Raw genomic sequence first — 15398 nt, forward strand, 5'->3', positions numbered from 1 at the left:
AAATGCTTTGCTGCATACCTCGGTTGTAATGAGTGGTTATTTCAGTGAAAGTTGCTCTTCTATCAACTTATATCAGTCGGCCCATTCTCCTTTGACCTCTAGCATCAACAAGGCATTTTCGCCCACAGAACTGCCGCATACTGGATGTTGTTCCCTTTTCACACCATTCTTTGTAAACCCTAGAAATGGTTGTGCGTGAAAATCCCAGTAACTGAGCAGATTGTGAAATACTCAGAACGGCCCGTCTGGCACCAACAACCATGCCACGCTTCAAAATTGCTTAAATCGCCTTTCTTTCCCATTCTGACATTCAGTTTGGAGTTCAGGAGATTGTCTTGACCAGGACCACACCCCTAAATACATTGAAGCAACTGCCATGTGATTGGTTGATTAGATAATTGCATTAATGAGAAATTGAACAGGTGTTCCTAATAATCCTTTAGGTTAGTGTATATATATATATATATATATATAATATATATATATATATATATATATATATATATATATATATATATAAATATATATACAGTGGGTATGGAAAGTCCTCTAATGTGCTGCCGTTTATAAAAAAGAGGTACATTTGACAAAACCTTTAAGGCTTTCTTTTTTCACTTTAGAAAGAGGGCTAGGCATTCCATATTATGAAGTCTTCTACTCCTGCAGTTATACCACTGACTATATCCTACATAATGCACTGCCATGTCAGTTTAAGATCCCCTGTATCAGCAGAGGTTATTTTTCATCCACAGCCAAAATGTTCTCAATATATGTCCTGTGCCCTCCTTTCTCCCCTGAAAACCTATTGCGCACCAGTTAACCAGTTACTTCGGGTTTGATTTAAAGGAGCTACTAAACATCCTAGCAAAATTACAGATATGTGTTGATTGATGTCTGTGCTTTGCCCAAAGAAAGAGGTACATAAACAAGGCACACATTATTTCAGGTAACAATATTACACCCAAATCCAAAAACTGCAGTTTGCAGAGTATTAAGATCATAGGTATGGTTTAGTTTCTGGATGTGTCCAGGTATGCTCATAAAGCATTCATCTATGCCTTTACTGTATATTCTGAACCTACCAGGTACTAGCCTATCACAAAATGTAGGAGCCAACTCTAGTTTGGATGCCAGTCTATGGTCTGACACACTCATTCATATTATGCACCCATATTTGCTCAAACTTACTAATTTAGAGTTGCCAGTTAACTAGAGTGTGGAAGGAGCACAGAGTTTCTACAGGAAGTCCACATAAATACAAAAAGGACAAACACATTTTTTTAAAGAATTCAGGATACTGAGAATTGAATCAGAGTCCAGTTGCTGTAAGGCAACAAAGTTATCTACTGAGCTACTTGGCTGCTTACTTGGCAGAAAGCATAGTTAACATACACTGAATGAAGTTTCTGTACCAAAATTACAGACAAGACCTAATGACCTAACTATTAATGACATAGTATTGGTCACTTTTAATTAATAAGTAAATGTATGCTGAAATCAACTTTGCAATACTAGTTTTTCACTAATTAACATTAAATGTTTAATCGCATAAAATAATTTTTAGAGAGTAAATAAAGAACAAATAGCTAATGCTTGTACAAACTCTTTCCCAAGAGGACTCATGGCTGTATTAGCTCAAAAGGGTGCTTCTACTATATACTGAGCAAAGGGTCTGAATACTTAGGACCATGTGATATTTCAGTTTTTCTTTTTTAATAAATCTGCAACAATTTCAAAAATTCTTTTTTTTGTCTGTCAATATGGGGTGCTGTGTGTACATTAATGAGGGAAAAAATTAATTTCAATGATTTTAGCAAATGGCTGCAATATAACAAAGAGTGAAAAATTGAAGTGGGTCTGAATACTTTCTGTATACCTATATGTATATATATATATATATATATATAGGCGCTGTTGCTCCGTTGAACCCACCAGACGGATGTCCAAGACACACTTGTAAAAGCACAAAGAAGATTTTAATAATAAAATTCTTCAATAAAGTGCTCCAAGCACCACACACTCCACAATTCTTCCAATAATTAACAAATACAATAACCCACGATGCTCCACTCGCAGCAGCTCTGTCACTCTACCACCCAACTCCGGCTCGATCTGCTGGGGTTTCCCATAGTCCTTTTAAAGTCTTTGACCCAGAAGTATTCCGTCTCCGGACCAAAAGCCTTCTTCAGGTGTCTCAGAAGAACTGCAGGTTTCCGTCCTCATGACTTCTAATTACTTCTGGGTTAACGTCACCATAATAGTCCCTGGGTTCTTGGTGAGCTCCCCCTGGTGGCACCCACTGCACCCAACAGGGCTGAAGAACTGGACTCCATGTCCCCTGCGGGAATCCGGGGAACCATTTACGTCCAGGGGAGCTGCCATCTAGCGTCCCGGGGGATGTATTGCCCTAAAGAGGCTCTTTCTCTTGATTGAGGGACGTCCCGGCCATCACAATATATATAAGGCGGCATTGTGGCACAATGGAAATGCTGCTGCCTCGCAGTTAGGAGACCTGGGATCACTTCCCGGGTCCTCCCTGCTTGGACTTTGCATGTTCTATATATATAAAAAGTGCACAACAAAATTAAAGGAACACTTTGAAATCACAGATCTCAATGGGATAAAAATCATGCTGGATATCTATACTGATATGGACTGGGTAATGTGTAAGGAACGAAAGGATGCCACATAGTTTGATGGAAATGAAAATTACCAACCTACAGAGGGCTGGCTGGCTGGAGGTCATTTTGTAGAGCTCATGTGGCAGTGCTCATCCTGTTCCTCCTTGCCGAAAGGATCAGATACCAGTCCTGCTTATGGGTTTAGGACCTTCAACGGCCCTGTCCAGCTCTCCTAAAGTAACTGCCTGTCTCCTGGAATCTCCTCTATATCCTTGAGACTGTGCTAGGAGACACAGCAAACCTTCTGTCAATGGCACATATTGATGTGCCATCCTGGACATTCTGGACTACCTGTGCAACATCTGTAGGGTCCAGGTATCACCTCATGCTACCAGTAGTGACACTGACCATAGCCAAATGCAAAACTAGTGAAAAAACAGTCAGAAAAGATGAGGATGAAAAAATGTCAGTAGCCTTCTTCCGTTAAACCATTCCTGTTTTAGGGTTTGTCTCATTGTTGCCCCTCTTGTTCACCTGTTGTCAATTTCATGAACATCAAAGCAGCTCAAACTAAATAACAACCCCTTCTGCTGCTTAATTGACCAGATCAGTATCCCAGAGGTTTCATTGTCTTGATACTATACTCTGATTAAAAAGTGTTCCTTTAATTTTTTGAGCAGTATATATAGGGTGGTCCAGATCTAATTATGCAATTTTCATTACACTATAACTTATTAAGTTTATTATATAGAAAATCACCAGAAAAATCCCAGACCATCGAGAATTGTGTGAACTGACACATGAAGATTCATTTTCGCTCCGAACTGGAATCTTCCCCACATAAATCAAAGTCATCTAGATGATCTGGATCTGTATAAATAGATCTGGACCACCCTAATCCCAGTATTCTATTTTATAAAAATTAAATTCTTTCACCAGGATAGATTTACCTGATCTATGTAGAATAATTTCTCAACTGAAACCCTTCACCTTCATCCTTGAGCCAGTACCAACAAGCTTTTTCAAAGAAGTATCTGATGTGCTAATTGATGGTGTGCTTGACATAGTAAATTCATCATTAGATACAGAGGTCTTCCCAGACTATCTTAAGACTGCTGTTGTTAAACCCCTGCTCAAGAAAAATAATCTCGACTCCTCCCTGTTTGACAATTTTAGACCTATTTCTAACCTGCCTTTCGTAAGTACAAATCTAGAAAAGGCAGTCATTACACAGCTAAATGATCACTTTAATAAACAAACTATTTTTGACAAGTTTCAGTCAGGTTTTAGAACAAATCACAGTACATAAACTAAAGTAAACTCAAGCCCTCTGGGTTTTTTTTTTGTTTTATCTGTCCTCCTGTCCATTAGACCTTATTTTATTCTTTGTTATTTAGTATTGCCTAATGTTATTTTTATTTTTTATAAAATTTAGTTTCTTCATCTTATAAAGCACTTTGAGCTACACCACTTGTATGAAAATGTACTATATAAATAAATATTGTTGTTATTATTGTTGTTATTAATCTTTACTGCACAGCTGCCAGGGATTTGTTTTGTTTGGGATGTGCCCTATCTCTTGGCATGTGAGAGGACTGCGATTCTGTGAAGTGTGGTCTAGCCTCACTTGGGGAGGCAAAATGGAGGAGGAGGGGGAAGAGAGCAAATTACCTTTTATCTATTCTTTTTACCGACACAATTGTAAGTGTGAACAAAATGATGAAATCTTTAGCTATAAAACCTTACAGTAATGATATAAAATCATAGTTAAAGCCAATCTCTAAAATAACACACTACTTTTACTTAAGATTACAAAATGTCCAGAAGCAGTATCTCTCTGACCAAACACTGAAATTTGTAAGCTGGAATGTCAAAGATCTCAATAGAAAAAGAGAAAAAAAAATTCTTCCACCTTACAGTCCTAGATGCTAAGCTATATTTACAGGAGACTTGCTTAACTAGTAAGGACCGGTTTCATTTCAACTATATAAAGAAAATCAGAGGTGTTGGAATCTTAATACGTAAATCAACTAAATCTTAATACATAAATCAATCTCATTTGTAACATCAATTGTAGTAGCTGATACAATTGGTGTTATGCCATGACGATGGTTAATTTGTTAAAATCTACTGTAAAGTAATTCTGATAAATGTTTATGAACCTAATGATGATGATACAGATTTTTTTCAAAATGTATCTGCATCAATTCTCAATATGAGCACTCATAAAATTATAATGGCTGGAGATTTTGTGTTTTAAATTGAGACATTGAAAGATAATCAACTACAATGATAATAACATCTAATACTGCAGAGACAATCACAGAGTTTGTATTGGATTACAATTTATCAGGCCCATGGATATTCTTAAATCCAAATTCAAAAGAATATTCCTTCTTCTCACCAGTACATCACAGTTACTCAATAATGAATTATTTCTTCATTGATAATAATTTATTCCCCACTATGAAATCTTGTAAGTACAACAGTATTGTTATTTCTGACAACGTTCCTCTTATTTTGGAGCTTGAAACACTATGCCCTACACACTTATTTTGTAGTTGGTGTCTTAACCTCCTATTGTTAGAAGATGTGAAATTTATGATGTTCATCTCCAAACAAATTTATTATTTATAAGAGACTAATGCATTCACAGAGCTTTCCACAGGAGGGAAACTCTGAAGGCATTTTTAAGAGGATAGATTATTTCATATCTTTCCCATAAAAAAAAATTTGGACACCAAGATGTCATCGGAGTTAATCAAGAATACGCCAGGTCTCAAAATGAGGCACTTATCAGGAAAAGGCAGGCTCTACAATCAGAATTTAACCTCTTGACAACAAAAGAAACTGAACAACTAATCTTTAAATCACAACATCACTATGATGAACATAGAAAGAAGGCTAATAAGATCTTAGCTCAACAAATCCACAAGTGTGAAATATGCAACCCAATGTCAGAAGTTACCAACAAAACTGAAGACAAAATTACTGACCACAAAAATATAACGTAAATATTTAGGGAGTAAAGACGAGAAGGACAAACTGATTGTAATAACCTATACTACACTACTAGCACATAGAATTTACTGGAAGAATCCCATCCTACTTTTTAAGTCAATGAGTAACTAATGTTTTATGCTGTTTGAAAGTGGAAAAAAAACATTCTCTTCTAGAGGATCTGTTGGAAACTTTTTAAAAATATGGCAAGATGTAATTAGTAAAATTACAGAATAAGCATTTATCAGTGAAAGGGAATATTTTGCCTTCTTTTTTTCCTATTTTTGCCTATGCTCTTAGCTCATCTCTTTCTCTCAAGTGGGGGTTGAATTCTGTTTTGTTTGGTTTTGTCTTTTTTTGTTCCTGTTTTCATTTTAAACTTTCTGATGTTTGCTTTTTCTCTTTTCTAGTTTGACTATGTAATCAATAGGTTTGACATGATTGTATGCACTTATTTTCTATAAATAATAAATAAATAAATACACGTGAAATTTTTAACAAGTAATTATTTAAAGGACAGCTTCCTTAATTAATGATTTGGTTAGGTCAATTTTAATAAAAAATTAACAATTAAATTGTGGTTTATAGGTAAATTATTTAACTTGTTAATTTTCTAACATTAATTTTATTTCAAGAAATCATCTGATCATGCTGTTCATTGCTTTGGTAGTGAATTCTGAGTATTAACTTGCAGTAAAGGCTACGGTGGTAAAGAAGTGGTGAAGCCATTGTTTAGACAAAAAGTACTAAAGGTAAATGGCAGAAAATTATGATAAACATTTAGATATACTTTTCACATATGGGCAGTCTTTTTTTTAGAATATGATGTCACACAGACTCACCCCCAATTACAGCATTTAAAATAAAATAGCAAAAACAACTACATTAAAAAAAATCCATATTTCAGGAGACCACTTTTCAAACATTGTCATCAGAATTATGTACAAATTATCCAAATTGTGAAAAGGTTTAATGTTTAATAATATAATCAAAGAAAGGAAATTAAAAAGGTCAAAAATGTATTTATATTATACTGGTGACAGAATAAACCTACCCCTATCTCCAATGCTGAAGCTGTCAGACAGGACTCGAATGTAGTCTTGACTACCCCAACAAGATACATTGATGGAATCATTTGGAGAGTCTTTTATAATAAAACTAAATGTATGTCTCTCTGAACCCACATCTGAAATATGTAAAAATATGTTTTTCATTTATACAACTAAAAACATATTTAAAAAAAATACTTTCTGCTACTGAAAATTTACAGTAGAGGGCATAGGTTCCATTGTAAAAGAATCTAAAATGCCTCTCTAAAATTGAGTAAAGGAAGACAGTTTACCCAACAAGTACTTCATTAGCAGTTATCAATTAATTTATTGACAAAATTTCAAACTAAACAAGTAAAAATTGTTTATATGTCATATTAAAATAGATTTAACTAAGTTTCTGTAGAAAAGTCTAATCAGACACAAAATGAAACAGGAAATGGCAACAATTAATTACAAGATAGTACTGACATCACACACTCAACTTTTCTTATCTGGAAATCCTTTGCTATCATTTTTTCTAATAACAACTCCAACCACTTTCTGAGGGGGAAAAAAAACTTTGGGTTATTATCATTTATTAAATGCATACATGTGATACAGCATGTATGTGATTTATATTATTTATATCACATTCTAAAATGGACAAATAAAGGGTTTGCATTAAGCTTCACTGTCGTTTTATATATACACAGGTAATAACAAATATTCACTTCACAATCTCTTTGCATTAATTTTGTCAAAATGCATCTAGAAAAAGTCTGTATACTAACAATTCAATAGCATGTGAGAGTTAGAGAGTACAGCAGTTGGTATCACTTATAAGGATTAATGTATTGTATCAATAAACAACTTTTGAAAAGGCGCCTTAATGACACTTATAAAGAAAAACAAGCAGCTCACTTCTTATCTTCTTTCGTCAGCATCTTTTCATGTCAAAACTGATTAAGTCAGTGTTTGTGTTGCAATTATTTATTACGCTTTCTTTAATTTTTCACTTAAGTCTTCAATCTGCGTCAAGAATGATTTAAGATATGAAGAGGTAGGGGAAGTGACGGCAACGGTGATAGGGAATGAAAACAGCGCTCGAATGCGTGCTGGCCGCTGACGAGAGTTGATTCTAAAATAAAATAAAAATAAAAAGAGGAATAACCTTGGAGGTCAGTCATCACCTCTAAAGCGGATAGTAGACGTCATGTAGTATATGTGTATCAAATTTCAGGTCAATAGGTCAAACGGTTTGCAAACTACAGGTGATTTAAAATCCTGGACAGACAAATTAACAGCCATGGTAGTATTATATATAAAGATATATACAGTATATATATATATATATATATATATATATATATATATATATATATATATATGGTGGTCCAGATCTAATTATGCAATGTTCATTACGCTATAACTTATTAAGTTTATTACATAGAAAATCACCTGAAAAATCCTAGACCATTGAAAAGTGAGCAAACTGACGACACGAAGAATCGCCTTCGTGCCAAACTGGAATCTTCCCTGCATAATTAGATCTGGACCACCCCGTACACTGTATATATTCTAACTTTTTAGTAAAGCATTTCAGTTTTAATCCTTTTAGTTACAAATACAGTAATTTCAAAATTACATCAATATACATAAAATCTTTGTCTTTAAATCAGAGCCTTCTTCAGAACTAAGCAGATAGTCCACTCAGACTAAATATTTTTTTAGCTAATTACTGAAGCTTCCTCTAGGCTTCCCTACATCTAAACCACTACTTTGTATTATCTCTTTAATGTGCAGATAAATAAAGTCCAATCCAGAAAACAATTATGTATAAATTGGGCAAGTGTACAGATCTGAGAGAAAAACAGAATCTCTGCCAGTAATAAACCAGAGAATATTCAAAATGACATGAATATGACTTGGCAAAAAATGTATTCTGCTGGGTTAACAAAAAATCATGCATTCAGTAGTTCAAGCATTTTGATAACATACTTTATCTGATAAAAAAAACTAAACACTTGAATTTAAAATCTATTTTGAGCACAACAGAAACTTACAGGATGAACTGTATTTGGATGCAGATCAGAAATGGCAACAGAGGTTTTGGGTAAAGCATTGAATGACATTCTCAAGTGTGAAGATTCTAGTAAGGAAAAAAGAGCAAAACATCACAAACAAATATGCCAATTGACTTCATTAATCCTGTAAATTATTCGATCCATATTCTAAACTTACTTCCATTTTCTAAACCTAAAGTTCTACTTTACTTTTATCCAAACCAAGTGGAATGTCAGTTCAGTAAGCAGCACTGTTTTTATGCAGTGTCACCCATAGAAGTGTCAGAACAAGCTGCTTTTCAATTCACCCATTTCAAAATTATTCCCATAATAAAAGAGTAACTAATTAGTAAAAGAAGGATTTTAGTTGATGGATTACAAAAATAAGATTTTAAAACAATTTTACTGAAACACAATGTATCTTTAGGTACACAATTATCTTGGTTTTACTGTTCAACGTACTGTGCATTTATTTATTTGGTATTTGGTACACTGTTTTAATCCCCTCATTAGTAAAATAAAAGCTTCATGAAGGCACAATGTTTAATGCTGCTGCTTCACAACTCAAGGAGAAAAAGTTCTCGATCCATATACATCTCTGCAAACTGGTCTGCAAGTGTAATGTACATTTAATATAGCATTCTAAAAGCAAATACTGATTGATTAGTGCACTGCATCACTGTGCCACAATGGTTAGCATTGCTAATTGCCAATTATTTGAGTCTACGTTTTGTTCTTTGCAAGAGCACAGTACTGAGTTGTGTATGTGTGTGTTTTTTCTATGGGTTTATGTCCAGCATTTCAAAGATGCAAGGTTATTTTATGTATCTAAATTTGTCCAGTCTGAGTTAGTCTGTGCATGTAATTGTGCCCTGCAATGGGCGGCCATCCCATTCAAAGCGGAGGTTAGGGTCAACCTGATAAGTTACTGGAATGAATTCTGCCTCCCCAAGACCATGAAATTTGATTAACTGTGTTCAGTAAATGAATGGAAAATAGCTGCATCTCTTCCAAATATCAGAGAAATTACAACAAAATGAAAGTGGTGTACGTATAAAGAATGTGACACCACATTTTTTTTAAAGAAAAATGGATACCCCTTCCAAATTTAAAACAGCATCTCTTACTCTTGTGATACAAATTGTTTATACATAATAATTCACCACCCTAACGACAATGGACAACATCCTTCTGGTAGTTTCTTATTCTTCAGAAAGAAAGAGTTAGAAATAACATTGCAAACACAAGGCTAATCTTAATTAATTGAAAGTAGGAAATTAAAAGCTTTTCTGTGCAGTTCAAAAGGGAAACAAGTGCTAAAATCAATCACGTCACAACGGGTTCAGAAAAAATACAAAAGTCACACTAATGTCAAACGCCTTAGAGGGTAAACAACAGCAGTAAAATGCCCTTTTTGATAGTTCACTTTGCACAGATTCTGCTACTACATAACATTATTATTATTGATGTTATTTGGTATGAGGTACATTAATTCTGGTACTTACTTCTACACTTCTGAGACAGCAGTCTACATAACGATGACAGCAACCGCCACAGAACGAAACGCGTGGCAAACACACAGGCGCGTGTCTCATTGTTGGCGCGAGCTCTGCAGCCGACAAGTTTACAGTAAATGGGCGGGAAATTCAATCTTAAGCCAATCACAGACATCCTTAAGTTAAAGACTCGCACGTTCATTAAGCTACGACGTGCCTAAGGTAAGTTTGTTCTAAAATTGATTGTATACACAACCAAAATAAATTATTAACATCGTATCGGTATTTGGTCAGTGGTCTTTAAATCTGATACTTTTATTTCGGATTTTCATTATAATTAATTTCTTCTGCCTATTCTTCTTATTATTATTCTTATTACCCTGTGCTAGTGTGTTCTGGGGAAAAAAAAACAACGCCACTTTAAAAATATTTTCTGTCATGCGCGAGGAATCTCTGAACTGGAATAAACAGGTCAGGAAATAGACGAATTCAGTAAACTAATGCATGTCGAACATTTTCTGTTTACGTTTTTATACTTACAAATAAGAAACAACAATTTCACATTTTTGAGAAATTTGCCTAAGTGCCATGTGTTTATTATTATTGAAATCTTCAAATAAACTCATAAAATGACAGCTTAACGTATTAGCTTCTTGGTGGTTGATCAGCTACTCAATGCCATAAACTATCACAAGATGCTTTGCAAATCAGAAGAGAACGGAATGTACCATCAAATAAATAAGCAAGAAAGTTTTATCTGTCCCTATGTTCGTCACAACGCAATCAGCAAGTGACAGGAAGAGTAAATATCCAAAAGCTACAGTTTCGGTGATTAATAAAAATCATTAAATTCGTGAACATAACTCATGAGTAAATTCAAATTTAATTCGGAAAAATATATATGAAGGTTGTGAGAAATGTGCCAACACACATCATCCACACATGATCTAGGCTATATTCTAACCGGAAAAGTAAAATGAGAGGACGTTTTCATTCTACTTACTCCAATGGGATTCCCTTTCGAATTCAAAAGACTTCATCTTCCAGTACTCCTGCATTTGCGATGTCCATAAATAAAGCGCAAGGACAATCGCTTAAACGTACTGCAGTTTACCTCAAAGAACCGTGCTATTCACACGGCCAGCTATACGTCGCCTGTTCCAGAGTAGGAATAGGAAAAAATGTATACGTTCTTGCCCCTAACGGCGAAACGAAAAACGTTGTCTCATACGGCACTCTTAATCCGTTATTAGTTAATAATGCCGGTTTAAAAGGAATTGAACAGTATTCAAATAATACATTAATTGCCAAAAAATAAATTGAAACAGTTTCGCCTTTTTCCTGTACCGACCGGCAGCCGAACATACTGTCCAAAGCAATACTGTACAATGAAGCAAAAACAAGGTTTCAAGTTTAGCTTCCACCACTACATTTCAGAATTTTTTTAAAAATTGTGTTTTAAGTGTAAAGTGATTTGGTATGGTACAGTATTCCATTGATATAGGCCTACTGCATAAAATTATCTTTGCTTGCTACTTGAATACACAATTGGAGGCCTGAAAATCGAAAGTACACTTTATGAGAAGGATTTAGTAGTGGGCCTGATGCTATCAACTGTCAAACAGTGTTCAGAAGCCTTTAAGAAATATAACAGAATGTTAGGTTATATAGCATGATGTGTAGGGTACAAGTCCAAGTAGGTTATGCTCAGGCTTTATAACTCACTGGTGAGGCCTCATCAGGAGTACTGTGTGCAGTTTTGGTCCTCAGGCTACAAAAAGGACATTGCAGCACTTGGAAAAAGTCCAGGGAAGAGTGACTAAGCTGATTCCAGGGCTACAGGGGATGAATTATAAGGAAAGATTAAAAGAGCTGAGCCTTTAAGTTTAAGCAAAAGAAAATTAAGAGGAGACGTGACTGAACTGTTTACAATTATGAAGGGAATTAATACAGTGGATCAAAACTATTATTTTAAAATGAGTTCATCAAGAACGGGGACACAGTTGGAAACTTGTTAAGAGTAAATTTGGCACAAGCATTAGGAAGTTTTTCTTTACACAGAGAATGCTACCAAGTAGCGTGATAGACAGTAGCACTTTCCAGGATTTGTTCCTGTCGTGTGCCCTGTGTTGGCTGGGATTGGCTCCAGCAGCCTAGAGGAGTAACATTTATTCATCAGACCTTCATGAAGGGAGAACCTGTTCAGGACGCAGTGTGAATAAAAAGGGAAGCAAGCCCAGGATAATCAATTTGCATTTTCTACTGACCACCAGAACAAAAGAACAGGCATGGGTAATTGGCATAGAGTCCCATTGCTCTTTACACAGCATATCTTTAACTTATCGCTTCTGTCTTTCAATATTCTACTCCACATAACTGCATCATACAAGGTGGAGTCTGCAAAAAAGTTTTTTATTTTTTTTTGACGCAGCCAATATATTGAGGCGGACCTCAGAGCTATTTGACAATGTATGTGTCTCTTGTCCTGGAGGTGATAGCACATAAAACTATGCTGCATATTTTATATTAAGTAACATTCATACGAGTGGTGAGCAAACAATAGATTTATGATAGTCAGTGGTGAAAACACATCTGAATGTATTGAATAGCCAATGAATCAACATTTTAATAAAAATAACAAAGAAGAATAGGAAGGTGTGCAACAGTCTGAGCAAAATTAGCTTAGCATTAGCAAAAAGAGAAAGGTATAATCTATACATGAGAAGCACAGAATGTTCTGGGACAAGAGGACAGACATCATGGAGCCAATGCACAATGCCCAATCTGCCACAAAATATGCTCTGGTTTCATACTATGTTAATAAAAACAATATTTTCAAACCATGCACACAACATTCAGTGGCACATTACTTGGATAAACATTCAGACAATCAAAACTGAACAGCTTGCAGCTTCACTGTGTGAGTGACAAAAGTTCAATCACAAAAGAAACTTAGTGTAAAAGCATTGGAGACAGCGTTTTTGAGTGTGTGGGTTTTAGCAACAGCAAAAACAAATACAATTTACTTGTATTTAAGTACGAAATGTCATTTTTACTGTCACTGCTTAGCCAAACTAGACGTCCGACACACAAGTTTTTTTTTTTTTTTAAAAATGTCAGTGTGACTGTTACCTCTTTAAGCCCAGTCATTATGCAGCTCTGCCCTACTCAACATGCTGCATTTGAAAATGAAGTAGTGGAGTTCTCAAAACAGATGTTGACCATTTCTGGAGCCTGGCCTCTGAGGTATCCTATTGTAAAATATAATGTTCTTTTTGTCATCACATATACATGTGAATCCACATTTTCCACAATAAATGCTGTGAAAACGAAACACGGAAATTGACTGACCAATAAACACTTCAAGCTGTTAATACAACAGTAAAATGTCAAACTAATGCTTGCACACTACTGTGCAGTTCACATTCAAGGTAGGCCACTTTTAATTTGCATTGCTACAGTATATTTGTTTGACTGCTTAATAATCTTGATATACCCTTAATGGCAAGGAAAGTAGCTAATGAGAATTTTTGGATTCTTTTTGAAAGATGGCTCATTTTCAGTACACCCACTTACATGGTGATACAGGAAAAGTCCAGCAGCTGCTGTTTTCATTACACTCAGGGTGGGATTAACTATTAAGAAAAATAAACAGGTGCTTAGGGCATTAAGTGGGGTGGGGGGCATCATTTACCATTGACCATATGATGCAAAACTGCAAATAGTGAAGCTGAACCAGATTCCACAAAAAGGGGCTCCCACATTAAATGAAAAAATTACACACATACAGTATATACAATAATAATAATAATAATAATAATAATAATAATAATAATAATAATAGAGGTTAATGATATATATATTTATCTTGGGGACACAACAAAACTACAATCTGGTAACTGACACACAGTCCACAGAGGCTCATGTGATCATTATAGTCTTGGTCATGTTGGCTGTCCTGTGCAATTGTCCAGTCATGCTGAACTTTATAAAATATTTGTAGAAGAAAATACTGAGTGTGCCTTTCCAAATGTAGACATTTGCTTTTGTATATTTTTAACATTCATGATCACAAATTGTCTCAACTGATCATTCATTTTCTCAGTTGAAGTATATTAGAAATCCCAACAGAATAACTATGCAACAAGGCAGGCTGGATGCCTTATCTCTGTTAAGAATAGAAGCAGATGTGTTTCGTAAGATTAGTTTTTAGGATGTGATATAAGACTTTACAAGTAGAAAAAGTAAAAGAAAACTTTTCAAATTTAAATAAAAGTATATAAAAATAAACATTATTTTCCATTTTATTGTAAAGTTTTGTTTCATTTTGAAAAATAAAATTGTATTTTATGGTTTAGTATTCTTTATATTTTGAATTAATTATATATGGGGGCATCAAAATCATTTAATTGCTTAGGGCCTGTAAACGTCTTAATCCAGTCCTGATTGCATTCCTGTTAGTCCCCACTACCTTGCTATATTCAAACCCACTAAAATATTTTGTCCTACCTATTCTTAATTGGAATTGGATGTACACACACTCTTTTGTGAAACAGAACATACAACACCGTCTGTAACTGAGCAATTATGTAGAATTATTAATTGTTGATTTGTCTGAACAATTGATAAAGGGAGTGGATAGGACCCCCTTCCCGCTAACACCCATGCCCCATGGCAATAAGTACAAGGGAGGAGGCAGAAAAGTTTGGAATTACTCTTTCCTGATGGAATTTCTTTTTTTTGTTTTCGTATAGGAGGCAGTTTGAGGTCTGTGAACGTTATGCACTATCAAACACAAGAAGTATTTTTTTTTTTAAAACTTAGAAGCAGTTTCAAATGCAATAAGCAATTCCACAGGACATCTCATTGTAGATGCTGAAAGTTTAGCAATAAATACAGAAACAGAATCCAGGACATGTCTCTGGTGTCCGCTACTCCCCACCCAAGGTGATGCACTTACTTTCCACTTCATTTATCCCTTCAAATTAAGTCTGGATGCCAAGATAGGAAATGAAATAGCTTCTGCCATTAGCTCTGATGGGTAATGAATAAAATAAAAATGGAATGCTTGATTGTTGTGAATCATAGTTGATGATATGCTCATTTTGTAGTTTGATCCCTATCTTAGGTTCCTTCTATCTGGAGTTTAAATACTTCTACGATGTTTCTACTCATAGCTGTTACACA

General features: G+C 34.9%; 1 protein-coding gene across 1 annotated transcript in view; it reads right to left on the reverse strand.

The window, feature by feature from the left end:
• Positions 1–11269, reverse strand: part of meiob (meiosis specific with OB-fold) — a 33981-nt gene extending 22712 nt beyond the window's left edge. Inside the window, exons 1-4 of the mRNA XM_039776378.1 lie at positions 11215–11269; positions 8716–8801; positions 7156–7213; positions 6676–6807 (exon numbers count right to left, since the gene is read on the reverse strand). Of these exons, the coding sequence (XP_039632312.1) occupies positions 6676–6807; positions 7156–7213; positions 8716–8801; positions 11215–11269 (331 nt within the window). The remainder of the gene's footprint in view (positions 1–6675; positions 6808–7155; positions 7214–8715; positions 8802–11214) is intronic.
• Between the last annotated feature and the right edge of the window lie 4129 nt (positions 11270–15398).

Source organism: Polypterus senegalus, chromosome 13 (assembly GCF_016835505.1).
Source record: "Polypterus senegalus isolate Bchr_013 chromosome 13, ASM1683550v1, whole genome shotgun sequence".
NCBI lineage: Eukaryota > Metazoa > Chordata > Cladistia > Polypteriformes > Polypteridae > Polypterus > Polypterus senegalus.